The sequence below is a fragment of the Pomacea canaliculata genome, linkage group LG3 (genome assembly GCF_003073045.1).
Source record: "Pomacea canaliculata isolate SZHN2017 linkage group LG3, ASM307304v1, whole genome shotgun sequence".
NCBI classification, from domain to species: Eukaryota; Metazoa; Mollusca; class Gastropoda; order Architaenioglossa; family Ampullariidae; genus Pomacea; species Pomacea canaliculata.
The window spans coordinates 1,591,519-1,607,286 of NC_037592.1; the positions used below are offsets into that span (position 1 = coordinate 1,591,519).

A 15,768-nucleotide genomic window follows, 5' to 3' on the forward strand; every position below is an offset into this window, starting at 1 on the left:
CTGAAGATGTTCACCTGGGTTCACAAAAGAAGGAAAACTGACTGGGAGGAGGGGAAGGGAGGAGTAAGATAACTGAGGCGCTATGTTGTGTATGGGAGACAACCTCTGGGGTTATTCAAGTTACCTTAGCAAGGGAAGCTATTCACAGGCCATGTTACAGGTGGCTGAGGATTTGTGGATGGAAATGGAGGAGGAAGAGAGGAACACACGACTGATGTTCATCCTGATGCGCCCTCTCAGACCTGCGCTGCTTGTGATAAGCAAAGGGCGGGGAGGGGGCTAGAAGAAATTCTGGGCCTAGTGAAGTAATCTCCCTTGCCCTTTCCGGAAATGTACGTATGTATCCCTTATCTCTGTCTCACACACACAGACCAGCACGCGCACACACACACGTGCACACACAGCCCAGCACACACATACACACACAGCCCAACACACACACAGCCCAACACACACACGCGGTCCAGCACACACACGTGCAGACACACTCACACACAGCCCAACACACACGCACACCATCACCCAGCACCTGTAGGGAGCCTTGAGGGTGTCAGCATAGCTCTTGATGTCCAGCAGCGTCTGTTCGTAGTTCTTGTCCGGCTCCGTAGCGTAGTAGTAGTAAGCACCTGTAAGTAATGACGTCAGCAGTTACATCACCTACCGGGACCTGACCTTCCGGTCAAAGAACCACGTCTGTCACTGCAGCGATCACCTAAATAGCAACGACTTTGACGACTTTGGCAACATACAGTGGAGGCTTCGGCAACAGGAGTGAGTGAGTGAGTGAGTGAGTGAGTGAGTGAGTGAGTGAGTGAGTGAGTGAGTGAGTGAGTGAGTGAGTGAGTGAGTGAGTGAGTGAAGTGAAGTGAAGTGAAGTGAAGTGAAGTGAAGTGAAGTGAAGTGAAGTGAAGTGAAGTGAAGTGAAGTGAAGTGAAGTGAAGTGAAGTGAAGTGAAGTGAAGTGAAGTGAAGTGAAGTGAAGTGAAGTGAAGTGAAGTGAGTGAAGTGAAGTGAAGTGAAGTGAAGTGAAGTGAAGTGAAGTGAAGTGAAGTGAAGTGGAGTGGAGTGGAGTGGAGTGGAGTGGAGTGGAGTGGAGTGGAGTCAGTCAGTCAGTCAGTCAGTCAGTCAGTCAGTCAGTCAGTCAGTCAGTCAGTCAGTCAGTCAGTCAGTCAGTCAGTCAGTCAGTCAGTCAGTCAGTCAGTCAGTCAGTCAGTCAGTCAGTCAGTCAGTCAGTGAGACATGTCATTGTTAAAACACGAGAAAGCACTTCGTCAGTTGTCTGCCCTCAGTTTACTGTTGATGGCTGACACGAGGCTATGCGGCCAACCTTAACATTTCAAAATGAATGAAGACTCACCGCCATCTGTCCAGTACCCCACGTAGTTCAACGTCAAGTCAGCTTTCCGATACGTATCGTCTTTGTCGTAGTACAATCGCATGAAGCGCCCCCAGTCGGCGAACACCTAAGAACAACAAAGACAAGTCTGAATGACGAAAATAGCGATAAATGATCGATTCCTACCAAGATGTTGAACTTATTTTCCCTATTGTCTCCCCCTTTTTCTCAACGCTCTGTGAGCTTGAATTAGCATCTCTTGACTCATATTTACATATACCCACTCATTGTGAGCTTAAATTAGCATACCCTTTACACACACACAAACACTCCTGCTTGCAGAAATGACAGTCGAGAATCTTGAAGCCTCATTTTGGTGCACTGGCAGTTAGCATTTGAAAAGAATGTCCACCGGACGTGACCTCACGTGACCTGGTTTAAGCCCTCGTAGCCTGTGAAGACGATGGTCTCATACTGGTATCTGATGGGTACCGAGTCCACCCCGCTCATGACACCCCAGCTGACACGAGACTGATTATCCATGCTGCAGGATGCTGACATGAACTGTGGGGTCGAAAAGAATGTAGTTAATAATTGCCACTAGTAGGCGAGATAACTCTCAAATACAAACTACGTCAGGCACAGGGGAGATAAGCAATTAAGTGGTTTCTGTATGAGTGTGTGTTTGTAAGAGAGAGAGGGAGAGAGGAAAAAGCAAGGATAAAAGGGTAGCAAGATGTTACATAAACATTTTATACATATTCGTGTTCGTATTTTTGTATCGTTGGTAAATTTTTATAAAGAAATTTGACAATTTTTACAACTTATGAATAATTTTTAAAAGAAATTATTGTTATTTACATATATTAATAGAAGGGCGTTAATAAAATTAATAGAAGGGCGTATTTATATATATTGTTATTTACATATATGGATAGATTGCTAAGAGTGTACTTACACCAGAGAAGGGCGAGGTGATGATCACAGTTCCATTCTGGTCAAAAACTGCCAGGGGCCCACTCTCGAGTCCCCCTGCCAGACTCACCTGCCCCACCTGCCACCTGGTGACATCATTGAGTCACTGAGTGAACATTCCACAGTTTTGCTCAGACAAACACGTGCTCACACTGTGGATCTCAGTGCGCATGTCACTACGCATATGTAATGACACGTGATAAACTATGGATAGAGTGCCGTGCAAAATATAGCAAGTAAACAAAAATAATGTTTAATAGTATGAACTGCGATGATATCGTTCATAATCTCATATATCGAATATATAATAAATATTTAGTTTATATATACCGAGTATAAACGCAATGTATAGTTGCACTCGTGCACTCTGCTGACCTATCCAAAGAATGCCGGTTAGTCCAGTGATATAAGTAAAGCAGACGACACGAGGGTGGGGAGCGGGCTACCCTTATTTCTCTTGCGTGGTGTCCACGGGGACCGCCATGTCAATCCCACTCATTGTCCATCCTCACCAGATTGACAGAAACAGTCTTTTCCATCTCCAAGGAGGAGGTAGGATGTGTTTGGCTGTTGTGAAACAATTCTACTGAGCTAATTGCAGCAGACCTCTGCTACACATGAACATACTGGACACAGCTTGTCATTTGAGACAGACCTGAGGTGACAAGAGAAGTGGTAGAGCGGTGAGTAAGATGATGACGGCTATGACTAATAATAATGATGATTGATGTCGATGATTGATGTCGATGATTGATGTCGATGATGGATGAATGAGGATTGAGGATTGATGATGTTTGATGATTGATGATTGATGATTGGGGATTGATGTTGATGGTTAATCTTGTTCACCTGCCGATCTTGTAGTCGCTGCCAAACATGGGGCCTTGAAAACTGAGGTAGGCTAAGCCGCTCGCCTGGCTGGGAACTTGGAATGACGGGAACGCCGAGAGCACGCTCTGGGTACTTCCGGTGTACGAGGACGAGGTTCCGTTGACAAACCGCTGGAAGACATGCATCATTAGGGGACGGGCTCAGTACACTCTCTCTCTCCACTCTCCTTACATTCCTTCTCACCCCCATCCCACCTCTGACCAACAGTCGTCGACCTCGATAAACACGTAAACGTGGACAGAGATTATCCATGTGATCATCAAACTCGACGACCTTTCACCCAGCCAACACACTGCTAAAACTCATCATACTAACCTGCTGGAAAATGGTGACAGGAAGTTGAGGATTAACCCAGGTCTTTGCGCATGCGTCGAAGTACCTGACTGACCCTACCAAGTACTGAAAACATGTTGACCTCCACTGGCCGACCTTATCGGACCCGACCTCCTGGTAGGATGCTACCAGCTTCATGGAGCCATCCTCCGTGCTATGCTTCTGCCCGTCGGTGTACAGAGAGAGTGGCGCCCCCTGCAGCCAGGTGTCGTTCCCTTGTGTGTACCTGTAGTTGCCGCTGGGGTCGATGGTGAAGATAACCGGCAATGAAGCTCGCTCCTTGGTCGCCTCCAGTTTCCGTAAAAGTTGTCGACCGTTGTTTGCGACTGCGAGAAGAAACAGACTTTGTTGTGTATGGCTGTCGTAGGTACAGAGTTATCTCCCCAGACTGTCATGTTCCACCATCAGGACTGTGTGTACAATTAGTCATCAGGAAACAACAATAAAGATTGATTGATGTTTGTATACTGAAAAATCTATACACACAGAGAGATAAGATGGTCGTCCAACATATTTTATTAACATATTTCATATTTTATGCAGTTTTCTCATGATTATTATTAATTTTGAATGTGGAGTCTTTGTAGCCTGATGGTGAGTACTCTCGACTCCAGAGCTGACTGCCGGCGATAAGAGGTCTGTGACTGTGAAACTCTCTCCGCCATTACAGTTAGTGACTAGGAATGGAGGCGTCTGCGTGTGTGCTTGTGTGTCTGTGTGTGTGTGGGAGAGAGAGAGAGCTTGAATGCGTGTGTGCATGTACATGAGTGCGAGCAGGCGTGTGTGAAAATGAGTTACAAAACCTATAAAATGTGATTCTTAGTGACAAGTGACCGAGGATACTGTAACAGCCGACCAACACACGTATGAAGGTTCAATGTTCACAGAGTGTGAACACAGCGAAGTCGGGTTACAGTGAACTTTGACCTACTCAGTACTTAACGCTTAACACGTTTCCTTTCGTCTGCTTCAGTAGTTTTGTATTAAACAGCAGCAGCACAGTGTCCTTTACAAGTGGTTCAAACATCGATCAGCTCCAAACCGCTGTGCTGATCAAGCTTCAGGTCAACCACACGATAATTATCCTGAGGTCAAAGTTGTGGGTTCACTGACTACAACGCTGGGAAGCAACACCACGAAGATAAAGTGAAGAGCCGCGATGAAAATAAAGACGAAAGATGAGATCCGGCAAGGCTAAAGAAGGAGAGAAAAGACAGAAAAAGTTACAAGAAAAAGAGTGAAGCAGACCTGGACTGGAGGACACGAGGCCCCACAGCAAAGCCACGACACACAACATGGCCGCCATCGTCTTGAGGTGAGCACCGGACAGGTGAGTGAGTCCTGGCCTGTCACCACCTCTTATACTAACGGTGTCGCTGCTGTGGACAGGAGATAGCAGTCTATCAACTCATCCACAAACCTTGAGCACTTTTTTTTAATGATATTTAGTCGTACATATGTCTTCGATAACTGGGCGATACGGTTTACAGGTCAGCAGGTCAGAAACCAGGAGTCTAGTTATCACTGTACAGTGTCCCTTCAATCAGACAGACAGACAGACAGACAGACAGACAGACAGAAATTCAGGCAGGCAGACAGACAGACAGACAGACAGAGAGACAGGCAGAAAGATAGACAGGCAGACAGACAGACAGACAGACAGACAGACAGAGGGTGAATGAGATGAAGGTATCGATAGTTTAATCTCGGGCCTCTTGCACCGGACATTCAGAAGTTGGTTTCGGGTAAACAACTTCAAAAATCCCACTAATTACTACATAATTAATGGTAAGAACAACTTGTTTCTAATAAAAATGGTATCTGCTCTATTTTTTTTTCTTTTTTGTATTTTTGCGGTGAAGTGGCCCGCGACACGGCTGTCCGAAATGGATATGGCCCGCAGGCCGAAAAAGGTTGGGCATCACTGATGTACACTGTCTTGTACGATGAACATGTACTTAACATAAAAGGAATAAAAGACGAGACTGCGGTACGCGACATGTGCTTTAATGCAATGAAGTTCATCACACACAGAAAGCAAAGAGCTGCGCAATCTTTTGTATATCTTCTTAATTCCTTGACATTTGCAATAATTCATGATGGCCGCGTGGCGAGGGGCTGATGGCAGGGAGGGCCAGCCCAGGAGGGCCGGAGGGCCGGGTGGGGAGTCGAACCCAGTGCCAGGCTGGGGGATTCGGCTTGAAAGTGGATAAATATCATCAGACATTGTCTGGGTAGCTTCCTCTCTCTAATCTGTGATTAAAAAGTAGAGTTACCAACATCTCTAATGGGAAAAAAAGCGTCAGCAACTATCTTTTAAAATTATCTTATTTATCATGGCAGTTTATTAAAACAAAAAAAAAGACACTTCACTGAAACGTTGAAGACGTATTGTAAATATAGTTTTTTTTAATTCATTAGCATTCATATGTTTATAACACATGACCAAGCAATCAAGGAAACATACCCATCGCATTACAAAACTCAGTTGCAAGCAGAAACAATAATTTAAATTTCTTCTAAGAGGCATATGAGGCTGGAAGGCGGGGTGGGGATTCTGGAATAGCTTCACCACTGGGCAAGAGCACCACCACCTGATGGTTACTACAAACCTAGGTTCTTAATTGTAATATGTAACAACACACACGCACACGCATACTCACACAAACACTCGCACACACAAACAAGCACGCACGTACGCACAGAAAGAATAAAAAGACAGAAACGGGAGTCAAACTGACAAGCTAACTAGACATGAAATGATTTTGTTTCTCCAAAACCCTTAGGAGGATACCACATCATAAAAAATGTCTTTCAATGGTAAACAAAAGCGAATTAGGGTTTGTTTACAAGTCCTTTATTTTACAAAAAAATAAGCTGCAATAATAAATCCAGAATATATTTGATTTCATTGTAAGACATAAACTAACTGTTGTTACATGCTGCCAAAAGGTCCAGTCCCTTTTCTACGGCTTCAGCGGACATGTAAACAAATTATCTTCAGCTTACACAAAATTATTGTACTTCAGCCTCAACGTGAAAATCCCCGGTGATGAGATGTTTCTCTTTCAAGGCATCCACTTCCACGATGGTCCAGCACTGTAAAGGCAGGCGTGCCCCCGGATGATGGCGCAAAGGCGGGGTGGGTGGGTCATCCTGGCTTTACCACCGGGCAAGAGCACCACCCTGGCCGAAAGACTGCTGAATGTTTGGGCTGCGTGCGAGCTCGGGTATTTATCATGCCAGTTTATAAAAACAAAAAACAAGACAATTTACTTAAACGTTCTCAAAATAATTAAGTTTGAAGACATACTGTGGTTTTTTTTTAATCCATTAGCTTTTATTGTAAATTGGTTTATTTCTAAATTTCCTTCTTTAGAACAGTTGTAAGTTTTAGAAAAACGCTGTCCACCCAGCCTCACCCACATATACATATGGTCCGTTAGTGGCCACAACAAGGTACAGGGCGATAAAAATAAGTGTCTCTTCGACTCTTGTTAATCTCTATTTCTTATTAAGGTATAATCAGAAATATTGTACAGCGGTATATGCATCATCGCATAGACTAACCCGCCTCTAACACCCTTATCTTCAGACCCCGTGTGGTGAGTCAGATCGGTTACCGGCTTCCTACCAGCCCATGATGGCACAGTCCTACCAATGAGAGGAGGGGCTGATGGAAAGGGGGGGCATGAAGGCAGGGCTGGGGAGTCTGGCATGGCACCTCCCCCATCGCCAGGTCCAGAGCACCACCCTGGCTGGAAGGCAGGGCTGGGGAGTCTGGCATGGCACCTCCCCCATCGCCAGGTCCAGAGCACCACCCTGGCTGGAAGGCAGGGCTGGGGATTCTGGCATGGCACCTCCCCCATCGCCAGGTCCAGAGCACCACCCTGGCTGGAAGGCAGGGCTGGGAGTCTGGCATGGCACCTCCCCCATCGCCAGGTCCAGAGCACCACCCTGGCTGGAAGCAGGGCTGGGGAGTCTGGCATGGCACCTCCCCCATCGCCAGGTCCAGAGCACCACCCTGGCTGGAAGGCAGGGCTGGGGATTCTGGCATGGCACCTCCCCATCGCCAGGTCCAGAGCACCACCCTGGCTGGAAGGCAGGGCTGGGATTCTGGCATGGCACCTCCCCATCGCCAGGTCCAGAGCACCACCCTGGCTGGAAGGCAGGGCTGGGATTCTGGCATGGCACCTCCCCATCGCCAGGTCCAGAGCACCACCCTGGCTGGAAGGCAGGGCTGGGGATTCTGGCATGGCACCTCCCCCATCGCCAGGTCCAGAGCACCACCCTGGCTGGAAGGCAGGGCTGGGGATTCTGGCATGGCACCTCCCCCATCGCCAGGAGGTCCAGGTCCAGGTCCAGGTCCAGGTCCAGGTCCAGGTCCAGGTCCAGGTCCAGGTCCAGGTCCAGGTCCAGGTCCAGGTCCAGGTCCAGGTCCAGGTCCAGGTCCAGGTCCAGGTCCAGGGCCGTTGGCCGTTGGCCGTTGGCCGTTGGCCGTTGGCCGTTGGCTGTTGGCTGTTGGCTGTTGGCTGTTCGCTGTTCGCTGTTCGCCATCATTCTTATCCAATCACATCCATCCATCCATCCATCCATCCATCCACAACATCAATCGATGAACAACATCTTTCCATCATCAACATCCACCCATCATCATCATCGATCATCATCCATCTTTCTATCGTTATCCTTATGCTTACAAAGATAGCTGTTAATAATAAGACATAAACTCACTTAAAATTGTCTTACAGCTGAGGGCTGCTGACACCATTATATCATCATAAATATCTATCATTATTATTTATCATCATCCATCATCATCATCACCATCATCATCATCATTCATCCTCTTTAATCATTAATCATCATCAATAATGCTCATTGATAAGGAATCATCAATCATCATCTTCATCAATAATCATTAAACATCATCAATTAATCAATCAATATCCATCCAACATCCATCCTCATCCATCATAATGTACTATCATTTATTATTTCTCCTTTATTTATTGACGCAGAATTTATCATTCATCCATAATCCATTCTTCAATCAATCATCAATCACTTTTATTTATTATCAATAGTCATTGCCATGAATAATCATCAATCATCATCCATCATCATCCATCGGTCATCTGTCCATCATCCATCTAATATCCATTATCTATCCATCCATCATTTAGCATAGGTCCTTCAATCAATCATCCATCCTTTAATCAATCGTCAATCATAAATCATTATCATCATCATCATCGCCATCATCATGGTTGCAGATGTGCGGTAGCTCGTGTTTTTTTAAGGTTCGTTAACAAAGTTTACATAACTTACATCAAAACACATACAAGACTGTCAACCACACATAACATATCAATGTCGTAGTTCCCAACATTCTCACTTACGGTTCGGATTCTGTCCAGGGAGGTTCACACTAACACACATGTCTACACTGCCTTGAAAACTCTCCTAACCTGGGGGCCGCTGGGGCTAACAAGGCCAACACCTCCTCCCTTCGCCTTCTTTCTTACATGAGATCACATCAAATACTAGTGGGGATCCATGTTGCACACAAAGATAGCAAATAATAATCAAATAAAATCATCTCAAATTATCTCACAAATACAATCGGGATAGAAATGTAATCACTGCATCAAAACAACGATTCGCAAAATAAAAGAAGGAATAAAAATCCCTAAGTCAACTATAGTTGTAAACACTTCAAGGTGTAAGTCCAGTTCAATCAAGGCTAATCAGGAAACAACTAAACTCAATCATCAATCAAAGCAGCGGGTGTACACACATCTCACATCCAAATCTCAGTAAACACAAACAAGCCCACAAAGGCAATTTCTCTCTAGAGATGCAATAAACACATAGGTAACCCTGACGAGCAAACGAACAGCAATCAGATTTTTTAAATGTAATAATGCGAACACTGCTAATGATCAAGATTTAAAGTTCAATGTAGGTTTGAGGAACAGCCAAATTTTTTTTCTTAAAATAATTGAATAGAGTAGCTAATGGGGAGATAATCACACGCTCAGACACTACCAAACTTCTTCCAATAAACACCACACTCAGGTGAAAGGTGAAGGTAGCAGGGAAAGAAAGACAGAATACAGTAGAGACAGAGGCTATGCCTTACTACGAGTAGAACTTTACAGACCCGTAGACCTCTGGAACTGGAGACGGGGAATTAAAATGTTAAAATTACCCATAAACATCAACAGAAAAACCACGTGACTCCTCAAAGGACAATCCTTCCACACAACAACTGTTTACAAGACAGCCTCGCAATCATGTCGGGGTCACAAATTATCATGAAAAATCACAGATGGCAGATAGATGATGGCAGGTGATGGTAGATGATGGCAGATAGATGATGGCAGATGGCAAATGTTTTTTTAAAGCTGGTTCAGGTCAGATCACAACAACACAAACCCTCTGCCCCAACACACGGTCAAACACCAAATAATTCTCGCACAAGAGAGACAACTCAGCTAACTCTACCATCTCGCAATTCTTAGCTCCACGCCAAACATGTAAAGTTTCTTATATTTGTCCTCGCGTCTGTCTACTTGCTGACTAGAAGAACGGGATATCGCCATGGAACTATGTCCGATGACTAGTGATCAAATTAAAAAAATTAAAAATTAGAACAAGTCGAAGATAATACTTACCATTCCCCTCATCTGCAGTCCCGATGTAGGACAGTCTCACGAACCTCAGCGCCAGAATGCTCTTCTCCACCCAGTCACTGCCAGGTGCGCTGTCACACTAGCAACTACACTAACACACCACTGCACATGTTTCCATGGAAACACAAATGCTGGTAGACACTTCCAGAATCTTTGGTCTGGACATTAGTGGAAAAGTCGACAGGATGCTCGATTCCTCGACGACCCACAAGGGAAGAAACTCCAGGGCTACCCGGATAAAATCGAGCCACCCAGTCCTCCCTCGGTTGACAGTCACCCCTGGGTGGGTCCGGAGTAGGAAGAAAGTTCTCAGGCCCTCCTGTAGTTAGGGATCCATTACAGCGGTTCTTCGATAACTGTTCCTCCACATTAGTTCCTGCAACTTAATGACTAATGAGACTACCATTCACTGCTACTGTTAGTCTCCCTGAGTTAAACTCATCACGTGATTTCTTATTGACCGTTACGATTTTTCTCATGAAACAATTTAGCAATACTTTTGCCGTGAAATCAGAATTTAGAATTCAGAACAATGTAAAAACATATTTGCTTACCTTGACTGGGCAAGGAACTAAATGCACAGATTCCCCTGTCTGACCAACCGTCTCTGCGGCTGCGTAGGGAATGTCACACACTGTTCACTGAGCGAAAAACGTGGAGGTGAGCTGTCGTCTCTAGTGTCACGTGTCATCAGTTGTGCTCCTTCACGGGGTGTACGAATTAGACCTTTTTTTCTTTTATTCTCCCGCGGTACACACACTCGCGAACTATTTCCGAAATTGTTAGCCTTTCACTGTTTTAAATTGTTTATTTTAATTTGTCTGAATTTTTGTTATCTTTATCGAGATGCATCCTGAGGAAACTTTTGTTTACAAGTAAATCACGCTGGAAAAGGAAGCATGCACATGTTGACTTTCTCTGTTCGTTTATTCATCTTAGTCTTCCCGTTTACATTCTGACGCTTTTCTGTTGAAAGATGAATTAAGTCACTTTTACACCAGACACAACGATGTCTTTAATTATAATAATTTATATTTTTGATATCGAGTCGGTTATTAACAGTGATAGTGTGTGGGATAACCGTTACCGACAACCCAGGTTCTTAGTTGTAATGTACGCACACACACACACACACACAAGCACGCAAACAAAAGAATAAATAGACAGAAACAAGAGACAGACGCACGAACATTAAAAGATTTTCGTTTCGTTGATGTCTTTATGAGGATCACACATCATAATAATTTTCTTTCAATGGAAAACAAACGCGAAATCGGATTGGTTCACTCACTTCCTTGATTTTCCAAGACATGAACTGTAATATTGTGTCAAATAATGATTTCGTCGTAAGGCGTGAACTACCGAGTGACAGCCAACAGAATGTTTTGTCATGCGGACTTAACCGTGTATCTTCATCTAATAGTAATAATAGTCATAATCATAACAATAATATGCTGGAAATAGCAGTAATTAAATGCGACTTTTTCTATAAAATCTTTCGTAAACCCAGGCTAGGCTTTTACAATCCAATTTTAAGTTAGTCACACACACGATTGTTATCAGACACCACCACTACCACCCGACTTCATTCCAAATACATTCACGCATCAGTTGCATAAAGATCTCGAGTTCCTGTCATTGATGTTTTTCCAGCTGTTGTTACATGCTGCCAATAGGTGTAGTCACTTGTCTACAGTTTGTTAGTATCTCTGTAAGATAAAAAGCGTTTTAAGCAAGTTGTCATTTCAAAACACAGCCTGTCTCTGGTTTATGTCTTGGTGGTTCTAGGCTCCAACTGTCTCTTTCTTGTAAAGCTTTAAAGTTTATTTCTTGCTGTTGTCATTTGTATCTCTGTCTTTCTCTTCCTTAAATATTAATAATCGGATAATTTGTGTGGAGATGATCTCAATGTGCTGAGCACAAACAAATAAACAGCAATTATCCATAAAACAATCAAATTTTGGTGTAAAGTTTATACCAGTCTCTTTGATAATGTTTTCAAAGGTCCACCTGAATTAAAATGTTGTTCAGTTTACTTAGTTAAGCTACTAAAATAATACTCAAGCTAATAACCTGAGCATTTTGACTATGTGCATAGACACCACACTAAACAACTCATTCAAACTGACAGAGGAGAAACTAATCAAAGGGACGTAAGACACATAAAAAAAAGGTTTCGCTTGTTATCTCCCTTGCTTCAGTGTTTTCTTTGTTACCTAATCCGCACTGAAAAATTGTTTTCTCAAGATATATATAAATCAACTCTTGAAAAGAAGATATAAGAAATCAATGTTTACTCCCTTACTGAAATTGTTTATTTTAATCGGTCTGTTTTTGTTTTCTTTAGCAAGCTAATCCCTACGTTACTGAGACGGTGCTTGCGATGTTACTACTGTAACCTACTTGTAGTTGAACATCGTCTGTGTTGTGTTGGGCCCTCGTTTATTTTACCTTTACCTGTCATCAGTTTTAGGTCTTGAGTTATTTTGCATGTCGCAATAAACTTTATGCGGCTATTCATTTAAAAGTTGTTGAATTAGTCCAGAACAAGTTTCATGACTGGCAAAGTTTGAATTGAAGGGTTCCCCTGAACGCGGACTGTCGAGGTCGCTGACGTCACGCTTCCGAAGGTTCCCGAAGTTTTTCCCTTCACTGACACGTTACGTATAAATCTGCCTCCGGGCTCCTCGTCACTGTAATCATAAATCATTTGCGCAGCATATCCTGTCATAATTGAAATGTCATAATATCAGCAGTCCTGTCCCTTCGCACAACGAGACTTTGTTCTGCTGACTGTTCCAGACTCCAGTTGTTCATTGCCAGTAATTAGCCGCGTGCACGGCCCACAAAAATTGATTGAGAAAACTATTAATGTATCGAAGGAACACCGCTCAGTTCCTTCATTTTCGTATCTTTCTAATGTAACTTTTTGAAAATTGGTTTTTAAAACATATTTTTTTAAATTAAATATTTATTTTTAAATTTTTCCTGAAGATTTCTCCAAAGAGACAAAATTAATTGTGGAGTAACAATACTCCATGTATTCATTATTAATTATAAAATTTTATGATTAAAATTTTTACAATTCTTTACAAATTTATGAATACCCGAGTAAAGAATTGTGTCCCTTAAAAGAGTGTCGCGACGTTCTACAAGGGTCCGTTTAGAAAATGTCAAATTGTCTCTCGAGTTCTGCCGCTTAAAATAATAATTCTTGTTTTGGGTGTTCCTTACTCCAAGGTCAGTTTAGAAAATGTCAAAAGTTATAAGTGATCTCAGCCTGTCGAAAATGGTGAGCAGCTGATGACCACTTCCCATCCTCCGAGCAATTAAGCCCACCCCATGCTCCTGTCTGCTCTCCTCACAGATTATACAAGTCTTGTACGTGCCTCGTGAGTGTGGATTAACTCTCTGATGCTATTTCCGCATTCAGCATCCCTTTCTGCCATAGACGTGCATTTGTTAAGTGAAGCTAAGCATTAAAGTTGATAAGCCTGTCAACAGTGAGGCCGCCAACATATTAGCTTTTTTTTTTTAATGTCAAACGTATTTTTGCAAGATGACAATACTTTAAGTATTCATTACGAAATATTATGAAATCTTATCCAGTTATGTACAACTTTATAAATAAAGATTTATGGCTCTTAAAATAATGTGATCTTCAGGGGTCTGTCAGAGACAATAGAGAGATGTCAGTGGGTGAGTGGATCAAGTCCTTAAAAATACTCCATTGCACACAGATTAGTTACACGTGTGCACGGCCACATCACGGATAATGGAAGGATGGAGTGTTTTTTCGCAAAAATAAAAAAGGAACTTCGCCTTGCTGCTGCAGCTAGTACAAGTACAGTAGACAAGACAGTTCAGCTCTGTGGGAAAGGTTTTCAGGGGACATAATCGACCATTATCATCACGTCCGTGATTTTGGCTTACTTCCCATTGAATGTGTGCGTGTGATGGAAGGGTCTGCAAAATGTCTGAGGTTCAGCATATCTGCGGGCACTGGCAGGAGCTACAGCACTCGGCAAGGCAAGGCAGAAAGATGTCAGCTGCACGTCTTGAAACATTATGATTGTCTGCTTCAGAGGCGAAATTTAAAAGAATAAAAAAGCAAAAGCAAAATCACATCAGTGAAAGTTTGTATCCTTGATGGAAATTACATCTTCGAGTATTCATCCGGCAGTAGGGCCAACCACTCGTGCTATTATCCGCCTTCTACGTGTGTGTGTGTCTTAAATAAAGATTATTTCTTTCTTGTTACTTCCGCGTTTTTGCCTGTTTCTCCTAGGGGTGGACTGGTTTGTCATTTGCTGAGTGGTAAAAGTGCCTCCAGAGACTGTAAGATGCAACGGTTATAAATAGGGAATCCATTACCTATTTTATTTTCAATTATTAGCCACTTTGACGGTTGCAAAAATATGCACCACCCACCCCCACCCCCACACACACGTACGTGGTGATGTAACCGATGTAGCTTAGTGTGTTGACATCGCCACTATGTGTTCTGTGGTTGAGCGTGCTGACCACAGGTTTGTGTTCTGTGACCACTACCCATAATATTCTGTATTATAATGTATTATAATGTATTCTGGTTTCTGTCCACACCGTCAGTGGCGCCCTTTGAGGCATTTTCTGTGACACCTTTGAACTCTCCTCCACAGCATGCCAAGACAAGGTGAGCAGCCGAGACTCTCTCAGGGGGATCGATGTCAACGAATCCTGTTTGAGGAGAGGCGAGGCCGTCAGCGATAACCCTAATGATACTACACAACGTCGGGTACTTGCTCGGCGAGCGACACGGCTCCCACCACCCCGGTAGTCACCTTATCGAGGTCCGTAGGGAGTTCAATCTCCTTGGAGTGAATGCTGTGGCGCTACATCGACACCACCACTCCCGACAGGATGGGTGTGCCTCCACCCGGTTTTTGTCAATGAAGGCCCTGACGATTGTTGCTTAAAACGATCGGAACGCATGCAGATGATTCCTCTTCGAACAGATGTCAGCACTGGTGTGTTGGGGGTCACCACCGGCAGAGCGGACCCTGGAGAAATGTTGAGAGGTGAAACCAGTGACACCACGCGAGATCATCGGTCACCTTGATAAGTTCCGTTTCTGCGATGGGGGTGACGAGGCAATGTTCAAAACATTTTTTAATCGGAATCAATTCGCTTTCCTTTAAAGATTAAAATGAAAAAAAGAATGCGATGATCCCAAAGACACAGACGGGTGTCCTTTGACAACCTATCGACTCCCTGCTGACAGTGAGAGTGTTGAAGGATTGGAACGCTTTCTGAAGAGTGAATTAATTAATTAATTTTTGTTTCCCATGCCAGGGGACAGGCTGGTTAGTGTTTGGTGTTGAACGCCGAGCCACTTGTAGCTACAGTCAGGGGGAGCTGTGACAAGGTGACAGACACACCAGGCCGCTAGGTTTGAGGGAGACCATGGCTAACCCCAGGGTAGGCCATCATCAGGCTGCCCGAAGTGTAGTACATTGTGATAATAATGATGATGACGTTCCCGAGTCACTTACAA

At 43.8% G+C, this 15,768-nt stretch overlaps 1 protein-coding gene across 1 annotated transcript in view; it reads right to left on the reverse strand.

Annotated features, from left to right (window-relative positions):
* The window catches only part of LOC112559815, a 47,826-nt gene extending 42,924 nt beyond the window's left edge, over positions 1 to 4,902 (reverse strand). Inside the window, exon 1 of the mRNA XM_025231250.1 lies at positions 4,783 to 4,902. Coding sequence (XP_025087035.1) covers positions 4,783 to 4,840 — 58 coding nt within the window. The 5' untranslated portion in view covers positions 4,841 to 4,902. The remainder of the gene's footprint in view (positions 1 to 4,782) is intronic.
* Between the last annotated feature and the right edge of the window lie 10,866 nt (positions 4,903 to 15,768).